At 53.0% G+C, this 15,666-nt stretch overlaps 1 protein-coding gene across 1 annotated transcript in view; it reads right to left on the bottom strand.

The window, feature by feature from the left end:
* The window catches only part of AGBL1 (AGBL carboxypeptidase 1), a gene marked incomplete at both ends in the record, with an annotated part of 230,964 nt that extends 227,195 nt beyond the window's left edge, over positions 1–3,769 (bottom strand). The window contains one exon of the mRNA XM_081114799.1: positions 3,719–3,769. Within this exon, the coding sequence (XP_080970925.1) occupies positions 3,719–3,769 (51 nt within the window). The remainder of the gene's footprint in view (positions 1–3,718) is intronic.
* Between the last annotated feature and the right edge of the window lie 11,897 nt (positions 3,770–15,666).

Raw genomic sequence — 15,666 nt, 5'->3', positions numbered from 1 at the left:
GGCACGGGGAGAGATGAGAACGCAACGGAACGAGATGCCTTCCTTTTCATCCAAGCACGTTGGCGTCCGCCCAGGAAAAAAGCAGCGTGGGCTGATGAAAAGCGTAAGCAAGTATCCCCAGTCTTGCCACCGTGTCCTCGACCGGGGAAACCATAAAACTGCGGTCATGTGAACAGCGTGTAGAGCTCACAAGAAGTTTTGTTTTGTTTGTGTTTAATATATATTTTTATTGATTTCAGAGAGAAAGAGGGAGAGAGAGAGGAAGAGACAGATGGAAATATCAATGATGAGAGAGAATCATGGGTCGGCTGCCTCTTGCACGCTCCTTAGTAAGGATCAAGCCTGCAACCCATGTGCCCTTGACTGGAGTTGAACCCAGGACCCTTCAGTCCACAGGCAGGCCCTTCTAGTTCCCAGATGACCTAAAAAAGTCATAATTCTTTACCCCTTTCGGCTTCGTGTGTACCTCCTTGGGCGACCCTAACACCAACCACAGTCTTCCCCAGAGGCTAGAGAAGCAATACCAAGCCTTCTCTCTCCTTGGTGCACAAGGAATGAGGGTCTGGCTTGAATCAGTAACACCCTTGGGATCTCCCGTTGAAAGCAGTTCAGCTAACTTCTCAGAAACTCCAGGGCCCTCCTCATCCGCGGGGGTTAGGGGAGAGACTGAAATCCATCACGAGATACGGTTGTGTCGAATATCTGCTCTGGGTCCTCTTTCTTTATGTTTTTAAGATATTCATATTGATTTCAGAGAGGAAGGGAGAGGGAGAGAGAGAGAAACATCAATGATGAGAGAGAATCATGGATCAGCTGCCTCCTGCACGCCCCCTACTGGGGATGGAGCCTGTAGTGCAGCCATGTGCCCTGATCAGGAATCGAACCGTGACCTCCTGGTTCATAGGTTGACACTCAACCACTGAGCCACGCTGGCCGGGCTGGTCCTCTTTTTTTAAAGTATAGTGGAACTGCCCTGGCTGGTGTGGCTCAGTGGATAGAGCGTCGGCCTGCAGACTGAAGGGTCTGGGGTTCGATTCTGGTCAAGGGCACATCCCTGGGTTGCGGGCTCCACCCCAGTAGGAGGTGTGCAGGAGGCAGCCGCTCAATGATTCTCTCTCATCATTGATGTTTCTATCTCTCCCTCTCCTTTCCTCTCTGAAATCAATAAAAATATATTTAAAATTAAAAATGTATAAAATATAGTGGAAGCTCAGTTCTCGAACTTAATTCGTTCCAGAAGGCTGTTCGAAAACTGAATCATTTTTTCCCATTACAAATAACGTCAATGGAATTAATCCGTTCCAGACCCCCAAATGACCCCTCCTTTAACCTTTCTTATATACGAACGGTACACGTCTAATGTACTATTTAATCTAGAAATAAACACTTCAAAAACAAAAAGGACCTGAAATGGAAATGAAAACTTAACCAAAAAGGAAAGGAAATGTACAGCGAAAAATAAAAATGTAATAACAAATAATAAGAAGCAACAAAAGCAAAAACAAACACACAAAAACAGCAAACACACACACAGGAAAATATTCACAGCCCAGTTTCCTGAGATGTTAACAGCGGTAACCTGACTCATACTCTGGATTCTCCCCTTTGTCGCCTGAGAGCCGCGTGAGGGATCCTACAGGTGTCGGCATGAAATCGTTGTCGGGGCGGAGGAGCGAATTGTTGGAGACGGGAGACGCTCGTTGGAGAACCGAGGTTGCACTGTATGTCGGAGTTCTGGTTGGTTCCGCCAAGACAGAAGGGGGACTCAGGGGGACAGTTGTGGGGCTGGCTCAAGGCTAGGCCAGGAACCCAAATAATTCTACACCCGGATTCTGACCAACTCGAGCGCACAGGGAAAGCACGATCCCGTTATTTTAATGTTCTGGTTAATTGCGGACTTAGTAGGGTATATGGAACATAATTAAATCTTCCTTTGATTGCGAATCCCGCAATGGCCTGGAGCGATCATTCTAAATATCAATTATAAACCCCCCACTGGTGGGAATTCAGGGGGTTGTGCTCAACTAGCAGTGACTTCGGAGCCGGCGGAAAATTTATTCTGAGGTTCGCTCCCACCCCCGACACTCCCAGCCCAGACGCGTCCTTGCCTTTTGCGCATCGGATAGCATGAGTCAAAGCACACGACGTCACGGGATCTTGGAATTGTTTCGTGCCGGTCCCAGTTCCCCAGTTAGGTGGTTACCTGACCTTGGGAGGGGTGGGGGGAAGCTATTTTGTTTCTGAGACTCGGTTTTCTTATCTTTACATGGAAGGTTGGATTTATTCATTCTTTAACTTTTTAGGGTCACAGCTGTCATTAAGAATCGGAGGAGCCCAGCCAGAGTGGCTCAGTGATTGAGCATCAACCTATGAACCAGGAGGTCACAGTTTGATTCCCAGTCAGGGCACATGCCCGGGTTGCAGGCTCCATCCCCAGTAGGAGGCGTGCAGGAGGCAGCTGATCGGTAATGTACTGTTTAATTGCATCTCATCATTGATGTTTCTATCGCTCTCTCCTCCCGCCCCCTTCCTCTCTGAAATCAATAAAAATATATATTTTTAAATAATAAAAAACAAAAAGAATCAGAGGAATTCTAAGACCGTTTTTTACAGCGGAAGTGCACAACGCTTACAGTCCACATCAGGGCGGAGGTACCGCAGCCCACCCTCCGTGACCCCCGATCACAGCCTCAGATTTCCACGACCCCTGGGCCCTCCCAGCCCAGGCATTCTCTGCATCTGTTAAGCGCACACCTCTGCCCACGGTTGGAAAGCAGTGGTTCTTGGCCTTAGCGGCACCTGGAGACCACCTGGGCGTCTTCTAAACATCAATGGCCAAGCTGCTCCCAGACCAACTAAATCTGATGGGGGAGGGGGGGCACAGGGGGAGTGGGGGCGAGTCCCCAGGTGATTCTAGGGTGCAACCAAGATTGCTCCAGGACAAGAGTTCTCAAACTGAGGAGTGAACAGAACCACTCTGTGGGGAGGCCGACACCCAGATCCTGGCCCACGGCGATTCTGTTTTTGCTTTGTTTTTAATTTTTATTGATTTCAGAGAGGAAGAGAGAGGGAGAGAGAGACAGAAACATCCATGATGAGAGAGAATCATCGACCGGCTGCCTCCCGCACGCCCCACACTGGGGATCGAGCCCGCAAACCGGGCAGGGGCCCCGACCGACCGGGAATCGAACCGTGACCTCCTGGTTCATAGGTCAGCGCTCAACCCCTGGGCCCCCAGGCAATCCTGATTCCCTCTGGCCGACCCACCTGGGCTGGTGAAACGTTAGCAGGCTCCCCGGGCAACTCTAAGGAACCCAGAGCACGTTCAGCAGAAGCCCGGAGGAGTGGCTTCCCGTACCCCTGGCCTCCTGGGCCGGGCCTCCCCACTCGCTGGGCTGCGGGGCAGCTTCAACACGTCCTCATGTGCCAGGCGGGCCTTTTCCCCCCACTTTCTCCTCCCCTGCAAAGCCTCTAATCCCACCAGGTTCAACGGCTTCAGCAGAGCTCTCAGCAACAGCGTCCGTGCTAAATATTTAACCCCCAGAGCATCCCTCAGGTCCGCCTCAAGGTGAGAGCCGCGGCTGACTCCCAGGCTATGGTCACTGCCGGTGAGCAAACCAACGGAGCCCGGGCACCAGAGGGGCCGGCCAGAGGGGCCCGGAGACGCAGCCCGCCAGGTGGCCCGCCTGCACCCCCTCCGCCCCCCGCCCCTTCCTACCTGAAGCGTGTGCAGCAGCACCTGCAGCCCGCTGCCCTCTGGTTCGGCCATGCCCTCGGGGTGCGGGGCGGCGGCTGCCTGCGGCCGGCCGGGTCTGGGCTGGAGAGGCAGCGGCGGCCAGGCTGACCTCGCTGCCCGCCTCGTGGGACGCTGGCTGCACGGAGGCTTCCACTCGCAGGCTCCTGTGTGCAACCCTAGACCTCGGCTCGGGCGCACATGCCCCCCGACTCCCACGGTGGGGATTAGGTGAGCCCCGGGCTGGGGAGGGCCGAGCATGTGGGCGCGGGGGTGGAGAGGGCACCGGCCGGCGTGAGTCACTCTCCCACCTCCAGGCCCATGCGGGAGCCGCCCTGGATGGCTGACAGGCATTCCCAGCTGACCGGCTCAGGCTCCCTGCGGAGGCCGGCCCTCCCCGCCTGTCCCCTTCCTTTATTTTGGTTTGTTGCCGGCTCCCGGGTAACAAGAGAACCAAGGGCGCTTGCACAACTGGGGCGGGCTGGGCACGGTGGCCCGGGGCCCCCTGAGGTCCCAGGCTTCGGGACAGGAGCCCTGGCCGAGGAGGAAAACAACAGCCCCGGACACTTCCTACCGACTGGGCCCCTTACATAAGCTTTTCACTTTCCCGGTCACCCTAGGGCGGGCGTTCGGTGATTGCCGCCGCATCCCACCCCCGTGTGACAATGGAGAAAACCGAGCCGCAGAGATGGGACGCCTGGCCCGGCCGGCGTGGTTGAGCGTCAACCTGTGAACGAACCAGGAGGTCAGGGTTCGATTCCCGGTCAAGGGCATGTGTACCTCGGTTGCAGGCTCCTCCCCAGCCCAGGCTCTGGTCTGGGCACGTGCAGGAGGCCAGCAATTGATGTGTTTCTCTCACATCGTTGTTTCTCTGTATCTCTCCCTCTCTCTTCCACTCGCTCTAAAAGATCAATGGGAAGATATCCTCAGGTGAGGACTAACAACAGCAAAATAGAAAAAGAAGTAAATGGGTGACAGTAGCTCAGGTGCCCTTTCCCGTCAGTATTTGAATTTTTGCAAGAAATAAGCACAGACCTGCACAGTTAGGGGGACTCACCCTGCAGCTGGGACAAAGCCAGTGCCCAGAGAGAGGTGATTAATAAGCTAACACTGATGTGGATATGAGTTTCCTTTTTTAATATATTTTTATTGATTTCAGAGAGGAAGGGAGAGGGAGAGAGAGAGAAACATCAATGATGAGAGAGAGATCATTGACTGGCTGCCTCCTGCACGCCTCCTACTGGGGACCCAGCCTGCACCCCGGGCCGGTGCCCTTGACCAGGAATCAAACCTGGGACCCTTCAGGCCGTAGGCTGATGTTTTATCCACTGAGCCACACCGGCCGGGGCTGGAGGGAGTTTTCTCACAGCCTTCAGAGAGCCCAGCCTCCTGGCTCATTCCTGTTCAACATTTTCATCAATGACTTGGCTTAAAAGAAAGGCTGCGTGCTTCTCCGATTTTTTCTGACGACACCCGTTTGAGAAAGAGAGAAATCTGTCAGGTGACGTAGGTGGGATCCAAAAAGATTTCGGCAGCCTTGAGTGACGGACCAGATCCTACAAGAGGAGAGGTCGCCAAGCCACGTGGACACGCCTTCCCCTGGGCCCTCCACACCTTCCAATAACTAAGGGGGCTGTGGGGGAGTCTCGGCTCACTGGTGTTGACCATGAACAAGTCTTGGGGGTCAGGCAGAGGTGAGCGCCATATGAGTGTCACACAGCACCGTTTTCCAAAGTGTCTTTCAATCAGATGTCATCTCCTTTAAAAGGGCAATGTTTGCCCGGCCGGTGTGGCTCAGTGGTTGAGCGTCGACCTATGAACCAGGAGATCACGATTCCATTCCCGATCAGGGCACATGCCCAGGTTGCAGGCTCCATCCCCAGTAGGGGGGCGTGCAGGAGGCAGCCGATCCATGGTTCTCTCCTATCACTGATGTTTCTGTCTCTCTCTCCCTCTCCCTTCCTCTCTCTGAAATCAGTAAGAACGTATTAACCAAAATATATCACTCACCTCTTCTTCGTGACCTAGGGTGCTACTGCTCTTGCTGCTGATCCTGATCCGAACCAGGTATTACCCATAAGCACCCACTGTGTGCCAGGTACCGTGCTTGCCCTACTCTGTGCCGGCCACGGCACTGACTTCATCTCGCAGCGAACCACGTCTGCCTTTGGCAGCCTAAGCATCACTCTGTCCGCGGGCAGGACTCCCGACTGCCTTTCCCGTGTCTCCAAATCCCACGCGTGTGTAACACCGTGCTGATGATCGTACGTGGCAGTCAGCGGTTCTGTGAGCAGCGTAACCATCAGGCTCTATGCCTTTCAAGGGCCCGAGGAGCCTGCCATGTGCCTAACACCCAGCACAGTGCCAGGCACATAGTTAGCTGGCAGAAAACCCCGGGTTCCCGTGGCCTCTGTGAAAGCGGAGAGCCCACCCCCGGGCCAGCGACACGCCAGTCCTCCCAGCCCTGTCGGCAAGCGGCAGCTCAAAGGTCGCTATATCCTTGGCGCCGCGCAGGACGAGGGCCAAGTCTCCGCTCAGCATCTCCGTGGGACTTTGTTGCCATGGACACCTGACAACGTTCTGAAGAGACAGCCAAGACCAGCCCCGCCCTCCCTCAGAGCCCGGTCCCATCATCCGTGGCCTGACCTGGAGTGCTGACAGGTGTGGGATGTCCGTCAGGCCTGCGGCTTCTGGGCCCCAACGCTGAAGTATCAGGTCACAGACAGACTGGAGCGGAGGGCTGCTAAGGTCAGGCTTCCCAGGACGGGGCGGTGGAGGGGAGAAATGGAAATATCCGCCATCGAGGCCACCAGTCCGGACACACCGCCGGCATCCATGAAGGCTGGGGAGACCCCACGCCAGGAGGACGGGAGGCGGGTGCCGGGCCGGCCGGGGCACGGCTTCACTGGGGAGGGGCGCTGAGCGCAAGGCCACGCTCCAGGTGGTAGCCCATTCATTCGGACATCCGTGTCGGGAACACGGCTCATCGCGGTTCTGCAGGGCGGAGCAGGCGCCACGCCACGCACAGAAGCGAGCAGCAAAGGCTCTGGACTCAGCAGCTTACACTCACCAGCACGTGCTGCCCAGTCTAGCGGCACGGCTTCTCAACAAGTTACATAAATTCTCTGGCCCCCGGGTCCCCGTCACTGAAACGCGGACGGTAACTGACACAACGGGTTGTTTTCACTGAAGTGAGTCATGCGTGTCAAATGTGTAGCCCAGCCCCAGCCGCTGTGGCTCAGGGGTCGAGCACCAACCCATGAACCAGGAGGTCAGGGTTCAGTTCCGGGTCAGGGCACATGCCCGGGTTGCAGGCTCGATCCCCAGTAGGGGGTGTGCAGGAGGCAGCCAATCAGTGATTCTGTCTCATCACTGATGTTGGGTTGGTTTTTTTTAAATATATTTTTATTGATTTCAGAGAGGAAGGAAGAGGGAGAGAGAGTCAGAAACATCAATGATGAGAGAAAACGATCAATCGGCTGCCTCCTGCACGCCCCCACCGGGGACTGAGTTCGCAACCCGGGCATGTGTCCCTGACCGGAATCAAACCCGGGACCCCTCAGTCCGCAAGCCGACGCTCCATCCACTGAACCAAACTGGCCAGGGCATCACTGATGTTTTTATCTCTCTCTCCCTCTCCCTTCCTCTCTGAAATCAATATGTATGTATATATTTTTAAAGAAAGAAAGTGGCAAAAATCATGAGCTGTGCCTCTCTCAATTCCATGATGTTAGATGGCTCCACGCTGCAGAAACTCATGGCTTGATGAGGGAAGTGGCCATGTTGGAAAAGCCACAAGGCCAGGAACTGTGGGTGGCCCCCAGAGGACAGTCAGCAAGAAGCCAGGGCCCTGTGTCACACGGCTGCAAGCCTGACTCCGGCCCGAGGAGGGGGAACCTGAGGCCTCTGGACAAAGCCAGGGCCAGGCACAGACCACCAGCCCAGCCGGTCTCTGTCTGTCCTGGCTTCCCCTCCCCTCCCATCCGCGCCCCGTCTCTTCCTTCCCTGTAGGAATCCCAGGGAAGCCCGTCACATGACTGCACGTCGTCCACCCGGGAAAATAAGGAGGCGCGGAGAAGAGAGAAACGGCACCATCGGATCTGCCTGGTGGGAACCAATCCTCATCACCAGTGGTTCTCAAACCTTCTGGCCCTTTAAATACAGTTCCTCATGTTGTGACCCAACCATAACATTATTTCCGTGGCTACTTCATCACTGTCATGTTGCTACTGTGATGACTCGTCATGTAAATATCTGATATGCAGGATGGTCTTAGGCGACCCCTGGGAAAGGGTCGTTCGACCGCCAAAGGGGTCGCGACCCACAGGTTGAGGACCGCTGCTCATCACAGTGATTTACGTGCCTGGGAGCTCAGATTTGCATAGCGCTCCATGTTCAGGAGGAACTGCGTGCCTTCCCATTTGATGCCAGCCTTAATTCTTCACGGAGCTCACGCCTCTGTGGTTCTCTCCCTGTGCCCCACCGCCCCCCCTCCCCCCCCACCTAGTAACAAAGCTTTAACACAAAAATTAAAAGACCCGCCACGTCCAATGGATTTCTGCAAATTCACACACTTTGGAGAAGGGGCGACAGGTGCACTTGGCACGCTCCCTGAACAGGGACACAGCTGCGGCAAAGGCCCATGCTCACACAGACGCTTCTTGGAATAGGAAGTAGGATTTTAGCCCCGGCCGGTGTGGCTCAGTGGTTGAGCGTCAACCCAGGAACCAGGAGGTCACGGTCCGAGTCCAGGTCAGGGCACATGCCCGGGTTGGGGGCTCGATCCCCAGTAGGGGGCGTGCAGGAGGCAGCCCATCCATGATTCTGTCTCATCCTTGATGTTTTCATCTCTCTCCTCCTCCCTTCCTCTCTGAAATCATAAAAATATGGTTACAAAAAATTAAAAATGCGATTTTAATGGTAAGTTCCGCAGAGCCCAGGGCAAGAGTTTGCGTAACGCCTATAAGCCTGTGACCCCTGCCGGGACCTGCCAAATGGTCACTTTGGAGTCTGTCTGTTCCCAGGGGCAGAAGGGTTTTAAGATGGAAAGAAAACCTGCCAGTGGGATTAGGCCACACCTGTCCGGGAGGCGTGGGGGCCAAGGCCCGGGTGGGTATGTGCTGTCGCCTGGCCCCATAAAACCTACCAGGACGGCTTTATGTAAGGACCGAGAGTGGCACCCTGGAACGCGATCAGGAAAAACAGCTTTTATGAGCTGGGCTAGCACACCGTGTCTCGAGGGGATGAGTCCATCGCAGAGAAACGACGTTAAGAGCCAATTAAAGGAGCTATTTTGTTTTTGGTTGTATGTGTGTGTGTGTGTGTGTGTGTGTTGTTGTTGTTGTTAATCCTCACCTGAGGATATGTTTCCATTGCTTTTTAAGAGAGAGTGGAAGAGGGAGAAACACAGAGAGAAACATCGATGTGAGAGAAAGACATCGATTGGTTGCCTCTTGCACGTGCCTTAACCCCGATGGTGCCTCTCTCAATCATGGTGGGAAGGGAGATGGTCTTGCACCCTAGCCGATGTGGTTCAGTGGATAGAGCGTCGGCCTGTGGACTGAAGGGTCCCAGGTTCAATTCTAGTCAAAGGCATGTGCCTCAGGTGCAGGCTTGATCCCCTGCCCTGGTCAGGTGTGTGCAAGAGGCAACCAATCAATCGATGTGTCTCCCTCACATCGATGTCTCCCCCCCCCCCCCTCTCTCTCTCTCTCTCTCTCCTCTCCCCCTTCCTTCCACTCTCTTTAAAAATCAATGAGATGTAGTCCCATTTGTTTATTTTCTCTTTAGTTTCCATTGCCCTAGGACAGTGATGGCGAACCTATGACACGCGTGTCAGAGGTGACACGCGAACTCATTTTTTTTGGTTGATTTTTCTTTGTTAAATGGCATTTAAATATATAAAATAAATATCAAAAATATAAGTCTTTGTTTTACTATGGTTGCAAAGATCAAAAAATTTCTACATGTGACATGGCACCAGAGGTAAGTTAGGGTTTTTCAAAATGCTGACACGCCGAGCTCAAAAGGTTCGCCATCACTGCCCTAGGAGCTGTATCGGTGAAGATATTGCTTCGGTATATGTCTGAGATTTGCTGCCTGTGGATTCCTCTAATAATTTTATGTGTTCCCGTCGTATGTTTAAGTCCTTTATCCTTATTGAGTTTATTTTTGTGTATGGTGTATGTTGGTGGTCTAGTTTCATTTTTTCGAAGGCCACGAGATATGAAAACATGCTCAAAGTCACTAATCATCCGAGAGATGCAAATCAAAATGACAATGCAGTACCACCTCACATCTGTCAGAATGGCTATCATCAACAAATCAACAAACGACAAGTGCTGGCCAGGATGCGGAGAAAAAGGAACCCTTGTGCACTGCTGGTGGGAATGCAGACTGGTGCAGCCACTGTGGAAGACAGTATGGAGTTTCCTCAAAAAGTTAAAAATGGAACTGCCATTTGACCCAGTGGTCCCACTTCTAGGAATATATCCCAAGAAACCAGAAACACCAATCAGAAGGGATATATGCACCCCTATGTTCATAGCAGCACAATTCACCTTAGCAAGATTTGGAAACAGCCTAAGTGCCCATCAGCAGATAAGTGGACTAGAAAACAGTGGTACATCTACACAATGGAATACTACGCTGCTGTAAAAAGAAGGAACTCTTACCATTTGCAACAGCATGGATGGACCTGGAGAGCATTATGCCAAATCAGCGGTTCTCAACCTGTGGGTCGCAACCCCTTTGGGGATCGAACGACCCTTTCACAGGGGTCGCCTAAGACCATCGGAAAACACATCTATAATTACATATTGTTTTTGTGATGAATCACTATGCTTTCATTATGTTCAATTTCTAACAGTTAAATCGGGGGTCATCACAACATGAGGAACTGTATTAAAGGGTCGCGGCATTAGGAAGGTTGAGAACCACTGTGCTAAGTGAAATAAGCCAGTCAGAGAAAGATAAATATCACATGAGCTCATTTGTGGGATATAATGATCAACATAAACTGGTGAACAAAAACAGATCCAGAGACAGAGAAGCATCGATCAGACCATCAAACCTCAGCGGGAAGGTAGGGGAGGGCGGGGGTAAGGGGGAGAGATCAACCAAAGGACTTGTATGCAAGCATATAAGCCTAACCAATGGACACAGACACCAGGGGGGTGAGGGCATGAGTTGGGGGTGGGGAGAGGGGGCAATGGGGGGGATAAGGACACATATGTAATACCTTAATCAATAAAGAAAAAATAAATCAATGGGAAAATATCCTTGGGTGAGGACTCACAACAACAACAACAAAAAACACTAAATAAATATCGAGTTCCCTCTCCTATTGTCTCCACCCCCCACCGTCACCGGCCTCCCCCCCTCCCCCTCCCACACCCACTCTCAGCCTGAATTTTGTTGTCAAGAGTCAGTCAGAGGCTCTGTGCTGAGTGTTCCTGAAGAGCCCTGACTTCAATAAAACATCATCGCCGATTTAATTAAAACAGTTGCTCTGTGGGACGCGAAGCTTTTGGAACAGCCAGCAGAGACAGGGAAGAGCCTTCATTCATTTCGTAGCTTCTGAAACAAATTGGGCTGCCCTTTTTTTTTTTTTTTAATAGGCCGATTTTAAGTGAGGCTTTGAAATGAATCCTTGAGCCATTCAGAGGCCCCGATTCAACCCCTGAATGAGGTGCCGTTCTCCTTGGCTGCCTGTACAGGACCAAAGAGGAGGCGCTGTGAGCCCCAAGCGGACTCCGAGATGAATAATTCATGGCCCTTCTCCTGCCGCCCCTTCTGTGCTTCCTTAGCCTCACATTTGAAAGGAAACCTGGGCTGGGTCGTGGCCGCACCCCTGGCTCCACGCCCTCTCTTTCTTATTTTTTAAAATATATTTTTATTGATTTCAGAGAGGAAGGGAGAGGGAGAGAGAGATAGGAACATCCATGATGAGAGAGAATCATGGATCGGCTGCCTCCTGCACGCCCCACGCTGGGAATCGAGCCCACAACCCGGGCATGTGCCCTGATGGGGAATTGAACTGTGACCTCCTCGTTCATAGGTTGACGCTCAACCACGGAGCCACGCTGGCCGGGCCACGTCCTCTCTTGATCTAGACCAAAGGACTTGCCCTAAAGGACCCGCAGCCTTTGGGGGTGGCTGGACCCTGGCTCCACACCATTGGGGGGCACAGGGGGGAGGGGGTGCAAGACTCCTACAGGGCTGAGTTGGGAAAAGAAAATGGAATCAGGAGAGCAGACGGGCAGGTGTACTCCTTGTCACATTGACACGGGACCTATAAAGGCAAGAGGAAGCCAGGCCTCCCTCTCCTGCGCCCCTCACACCTCCTTCTGTAACCGCCAGTGTGGGTCTTGAGGGCGAACAGACACCATCCTATTAATGCAAGAGAATCATGATGCACGGCATCCTCAGAGAAGACATTAATGAGGGGATGACACATTTTTAATTAAATGCCTTATGTCAATTATGAATCCATTCCTCCTGGAAAGATGGTGCATATTCTAAATGTGAGACCAGGAGGTGTATGTGTGCATGCACACACGTGCACACACTCGTGCACACACATGCACAAACTCACAATGCATACACATGCACACACTCAGGTATGCGCTCATGTGCACAAACTCACATGCACACACTCATGTGCACACATGCACACACTCACGTGCACACGCTCACGTGCACACGTGGGCACACACACACTCTCCCATTCCTCAGTGCCAACTGCCACCTGGGCACGGGAGTGAAAGCTGCCTTTCCTCACAGCTGGGTGCCTGTCTCAGTCCACAGTGTCCATGGCCCGGAGCCTGCAACCACCCAAGAAGAGTCATCTACGCCTCTCACCTCCTTCATCACAACAGAATTGCATTCACAGGGTCAAATGGCAGTTCCATGGTTAGGGTTCTGAGGAAACTCTGTACTGTCTTCCACAGCGGCTGCCCCCGTCTGCATTCCCACCAGCAGTGCAGGAGGGTTCCCTTTCCCCACACCCTTGCCAGCACTTGCCCTTGGTTGATTTGCTGATGGCAGCCACTCGGACAGGTGTGAGGTGATACCGCATTGTCGTTTTGATCTGCATCTCTCCCACGATCATCGACTTTAACCTTTTTTACATATGCCTCCTGGCCTTCCGTATGTCCACTTCGGAGAAGTGTCTATTTAGATCTTTTGCCCATATTTCGATTGGATTGTCTGTCTCCCTTTTGGTGAGCTGTATGAGTTCCCAGTGATCCCACTTCTAGGAATATATCCTAAGAAACCCGAAAACACTCATCAGAAAGAACGCATGCACCCCCATGTTCATAGCAGCGCAACTTACAATAGCTAAGATCTGGAAACAGCCTAAGTGCCCGTCAGCAGATGAGTGGATAAAAAAGCCGTGGTACATCCACACAATGGAATACTATTCGGCGGTAAAAAAGAAAGGACTCTTACCATTTGTAAAAGCATGGAGGGACCTGGGGAGTATTAGGCTGAGTGAAATAAGCCACCCAGGCCGGGCTGTAAAGCTTAGAAAGCTGCAGGGGGCTGTCTGAAAACTCAGTGACCCTGTTGATGGAGGTGGAGAGTGAGTCTGGCGATAGCCACACCACTGCATTCCTTCAGGGCCAACTGGTCAACCAACAAACCCAGGCTCCCGACCAAATAAATACCAGATGCTCCGTGTCCCTCTCCCGGGTCCAGGAATGTGTCCTCCCTCCTGGGATGCAAGGCCCATCCCCTTCTGGCTCAAAGCCAGTGAGTCTGACTCAGAGTCCCCCCTCTTTTCGGAGCCAGGAAGAGGGGAGGGGCGGATGGAGGCTGACAGGTTCGCCTGTCTCCCATCCGGACCACCCTTCGTCTGGGCTTGGCTCGCGTCCACCCACCCTGAAGAGGCCGGAACGCACACTCGGAGGAAGAAGGCGGTTTCCCTCCTGCTTCCAGCACTTCGCTGGTCCCGTGTACCGGCCGGTGCGTTATCTGCGCCTTTTCACAGTGCCGGTCCTGGGGCCCAGCCTCAGACCGCGGCTCCAGTGTGACATTTCATGGTGACAGAAACCGCCATGGTGTCCAGCCCTGGAGAGCAGCGGGCGGGCAGGGCGACGAGGTTCGGATGCAGGGCGCAGGGCAATTAGTGGGGAGACGCAGCCCCCTGTCTTAAAAGGGTTTTTATGACTTCATCCATCAGGAGCCGTTTCTAAACAAGGCTGGGGTTTTACGAGGAGCCATCCGTCTTCCCCGTTTGCTTCCAGGAGGGAGCACGAGAGAAAGGAACATGACACTGCAGAGGGGGCGTTTTATCAGTTAAAACAAAAACGGAACCCAAGCCACTTGGGGAAACAGAGAGGGGACAGGAGGTGGCCGCAAAGTCACAGAGGGGTCGCAGAGGGGTTGCAGAGGGCCCAGGGTGGGAAGGAGTCAGTTGGAGGCAAGAGTTTGGGCCTGACCACAGGTCCACGCTCAAGTCCATCTCTCGCCCCACAAAGGTGGAGGAAGGACGAGCGCGGGGATGCCCATCTTTCACCTTTGCCCTTTGGAAATGGTCCCCTGAGCCCACCATGTGACAGCGTCCCGCCCACCTCTCTGATTGGGTTGCATTCAATGCCAGCTTTCTTTTTTTTCAATTTTTTTTAAAAATATTTTATTGCCCTGGCCGGTTTTGCTCAGTGGATAGAGCGTCGGCCTGCGGACTCAAGGGTCTCGGGTTCGATTCTGGTCAAGGGCATGTACCTTGGTTGCGGGCACATCCCCAGTAGGGGGTGTGCAGGAGGCAGCTGATCGATGTTTCTCTCTCATCAATGTTTCTGGCTCTCTATCCCTCTCCCTTCCTCTCTGTAAAAAATCAATAAAAAAATATTTTAAAAAATTTTTATTGATTTCAGAGAGGAAGGGATAGGGAGATAGAAATATCCATGCTGAGAGAGAATCATGGATTGGCTGCCTCCCGCACACCCCTTACTGGGGACCGAGCCCACAACCCCGGCATGTGCCCTTGACTGGGAATGGAACCAGGGACCCTTCAGTCCGCTGGCGGACGCTCTATCCACTGAGCCAAACCGGCTAGGGCACCAGTTTTCAATGATCCACACCAGGGAGGAGAAAAGAGTCTGGGCAGAGCTGAAGAGGAGAACAAACTCAAGATCATACATGAAAACCCGTCTGCAAATAACAGGCCAGGAGGATCATCTGTGTTTGGGTAATTGAGCTACGACTGTACACAAGGCGTTCGTTCCACACACGGCGAATGTGTAACCCCGGACTCCGATTTATTCACTCGCTGCTAGAAACGGATGCCCTGTCGTGCGGCCCAGACGTTCACATCCATCTGACGGCACCGGCAGGTGCTCCACCGGTGGCCGCCACCGGGGGAAGTCAGATGACCGAAATGATGATGGCCGCACCAAGATGACTGCTTGCTGAGCATGGAATCTCTACCAGAGGAGCTTGCTGTTGTGTTGAAATTCAATAAAAAAAAAAACACGTACTGAGCTTCGTGTGTCAGGGATCGTGCTGTGGAAAGGGGGCACGGAGCTGGGATGCCCAACTTAGAAGGGTTTGCAGCCAAATGGAGAAGTGTGGTTAGCTGCTAATTTTTTTAAAATATATTTTTATTGATTTCAGAGAGGAAGGGAGAGGGAGAGAAACATCAATGATGAGAGAGAATCCTGCAGGCCCCCTACTGAGGATCAAGCCCACAACCTGGGCATGTGCCCTGACCGGGAATCGAACCGTGACCTCCTGGTTCCTAGGTTGATGCTCAACCACTGAGCCACGCCAGCCAGGCATTAGCTGCTAATTTAAAGTGATCGACGTTAGAGCAGAGATATTAGACACAGGGGCCGGGTGTCAGAGGCCTGGGTAAGCTTCACCTTCCTGTTGGACCTTAAGAATTAATAAGAGTTTGCTAAGTAGGAGTGGGAGGGTGGGGAGGGTGT

Source organism: Myotis nattereri, assembly GCF_964212035.1.
Source record: "Myotis nattereri genome assembly, chromosome: 21".
Lineage (NCBI taxonomy): Eukaryota > Metazoa > Chordata > Mammalia > Chiroptera > Vespertilionidae > Myotis > Myotis nattereri.
The sequence above is the reverse complement of the archived record's forward strand: the minus strand, read 5'-3'. Positions and strand labels throughout refer to the sequence as shown.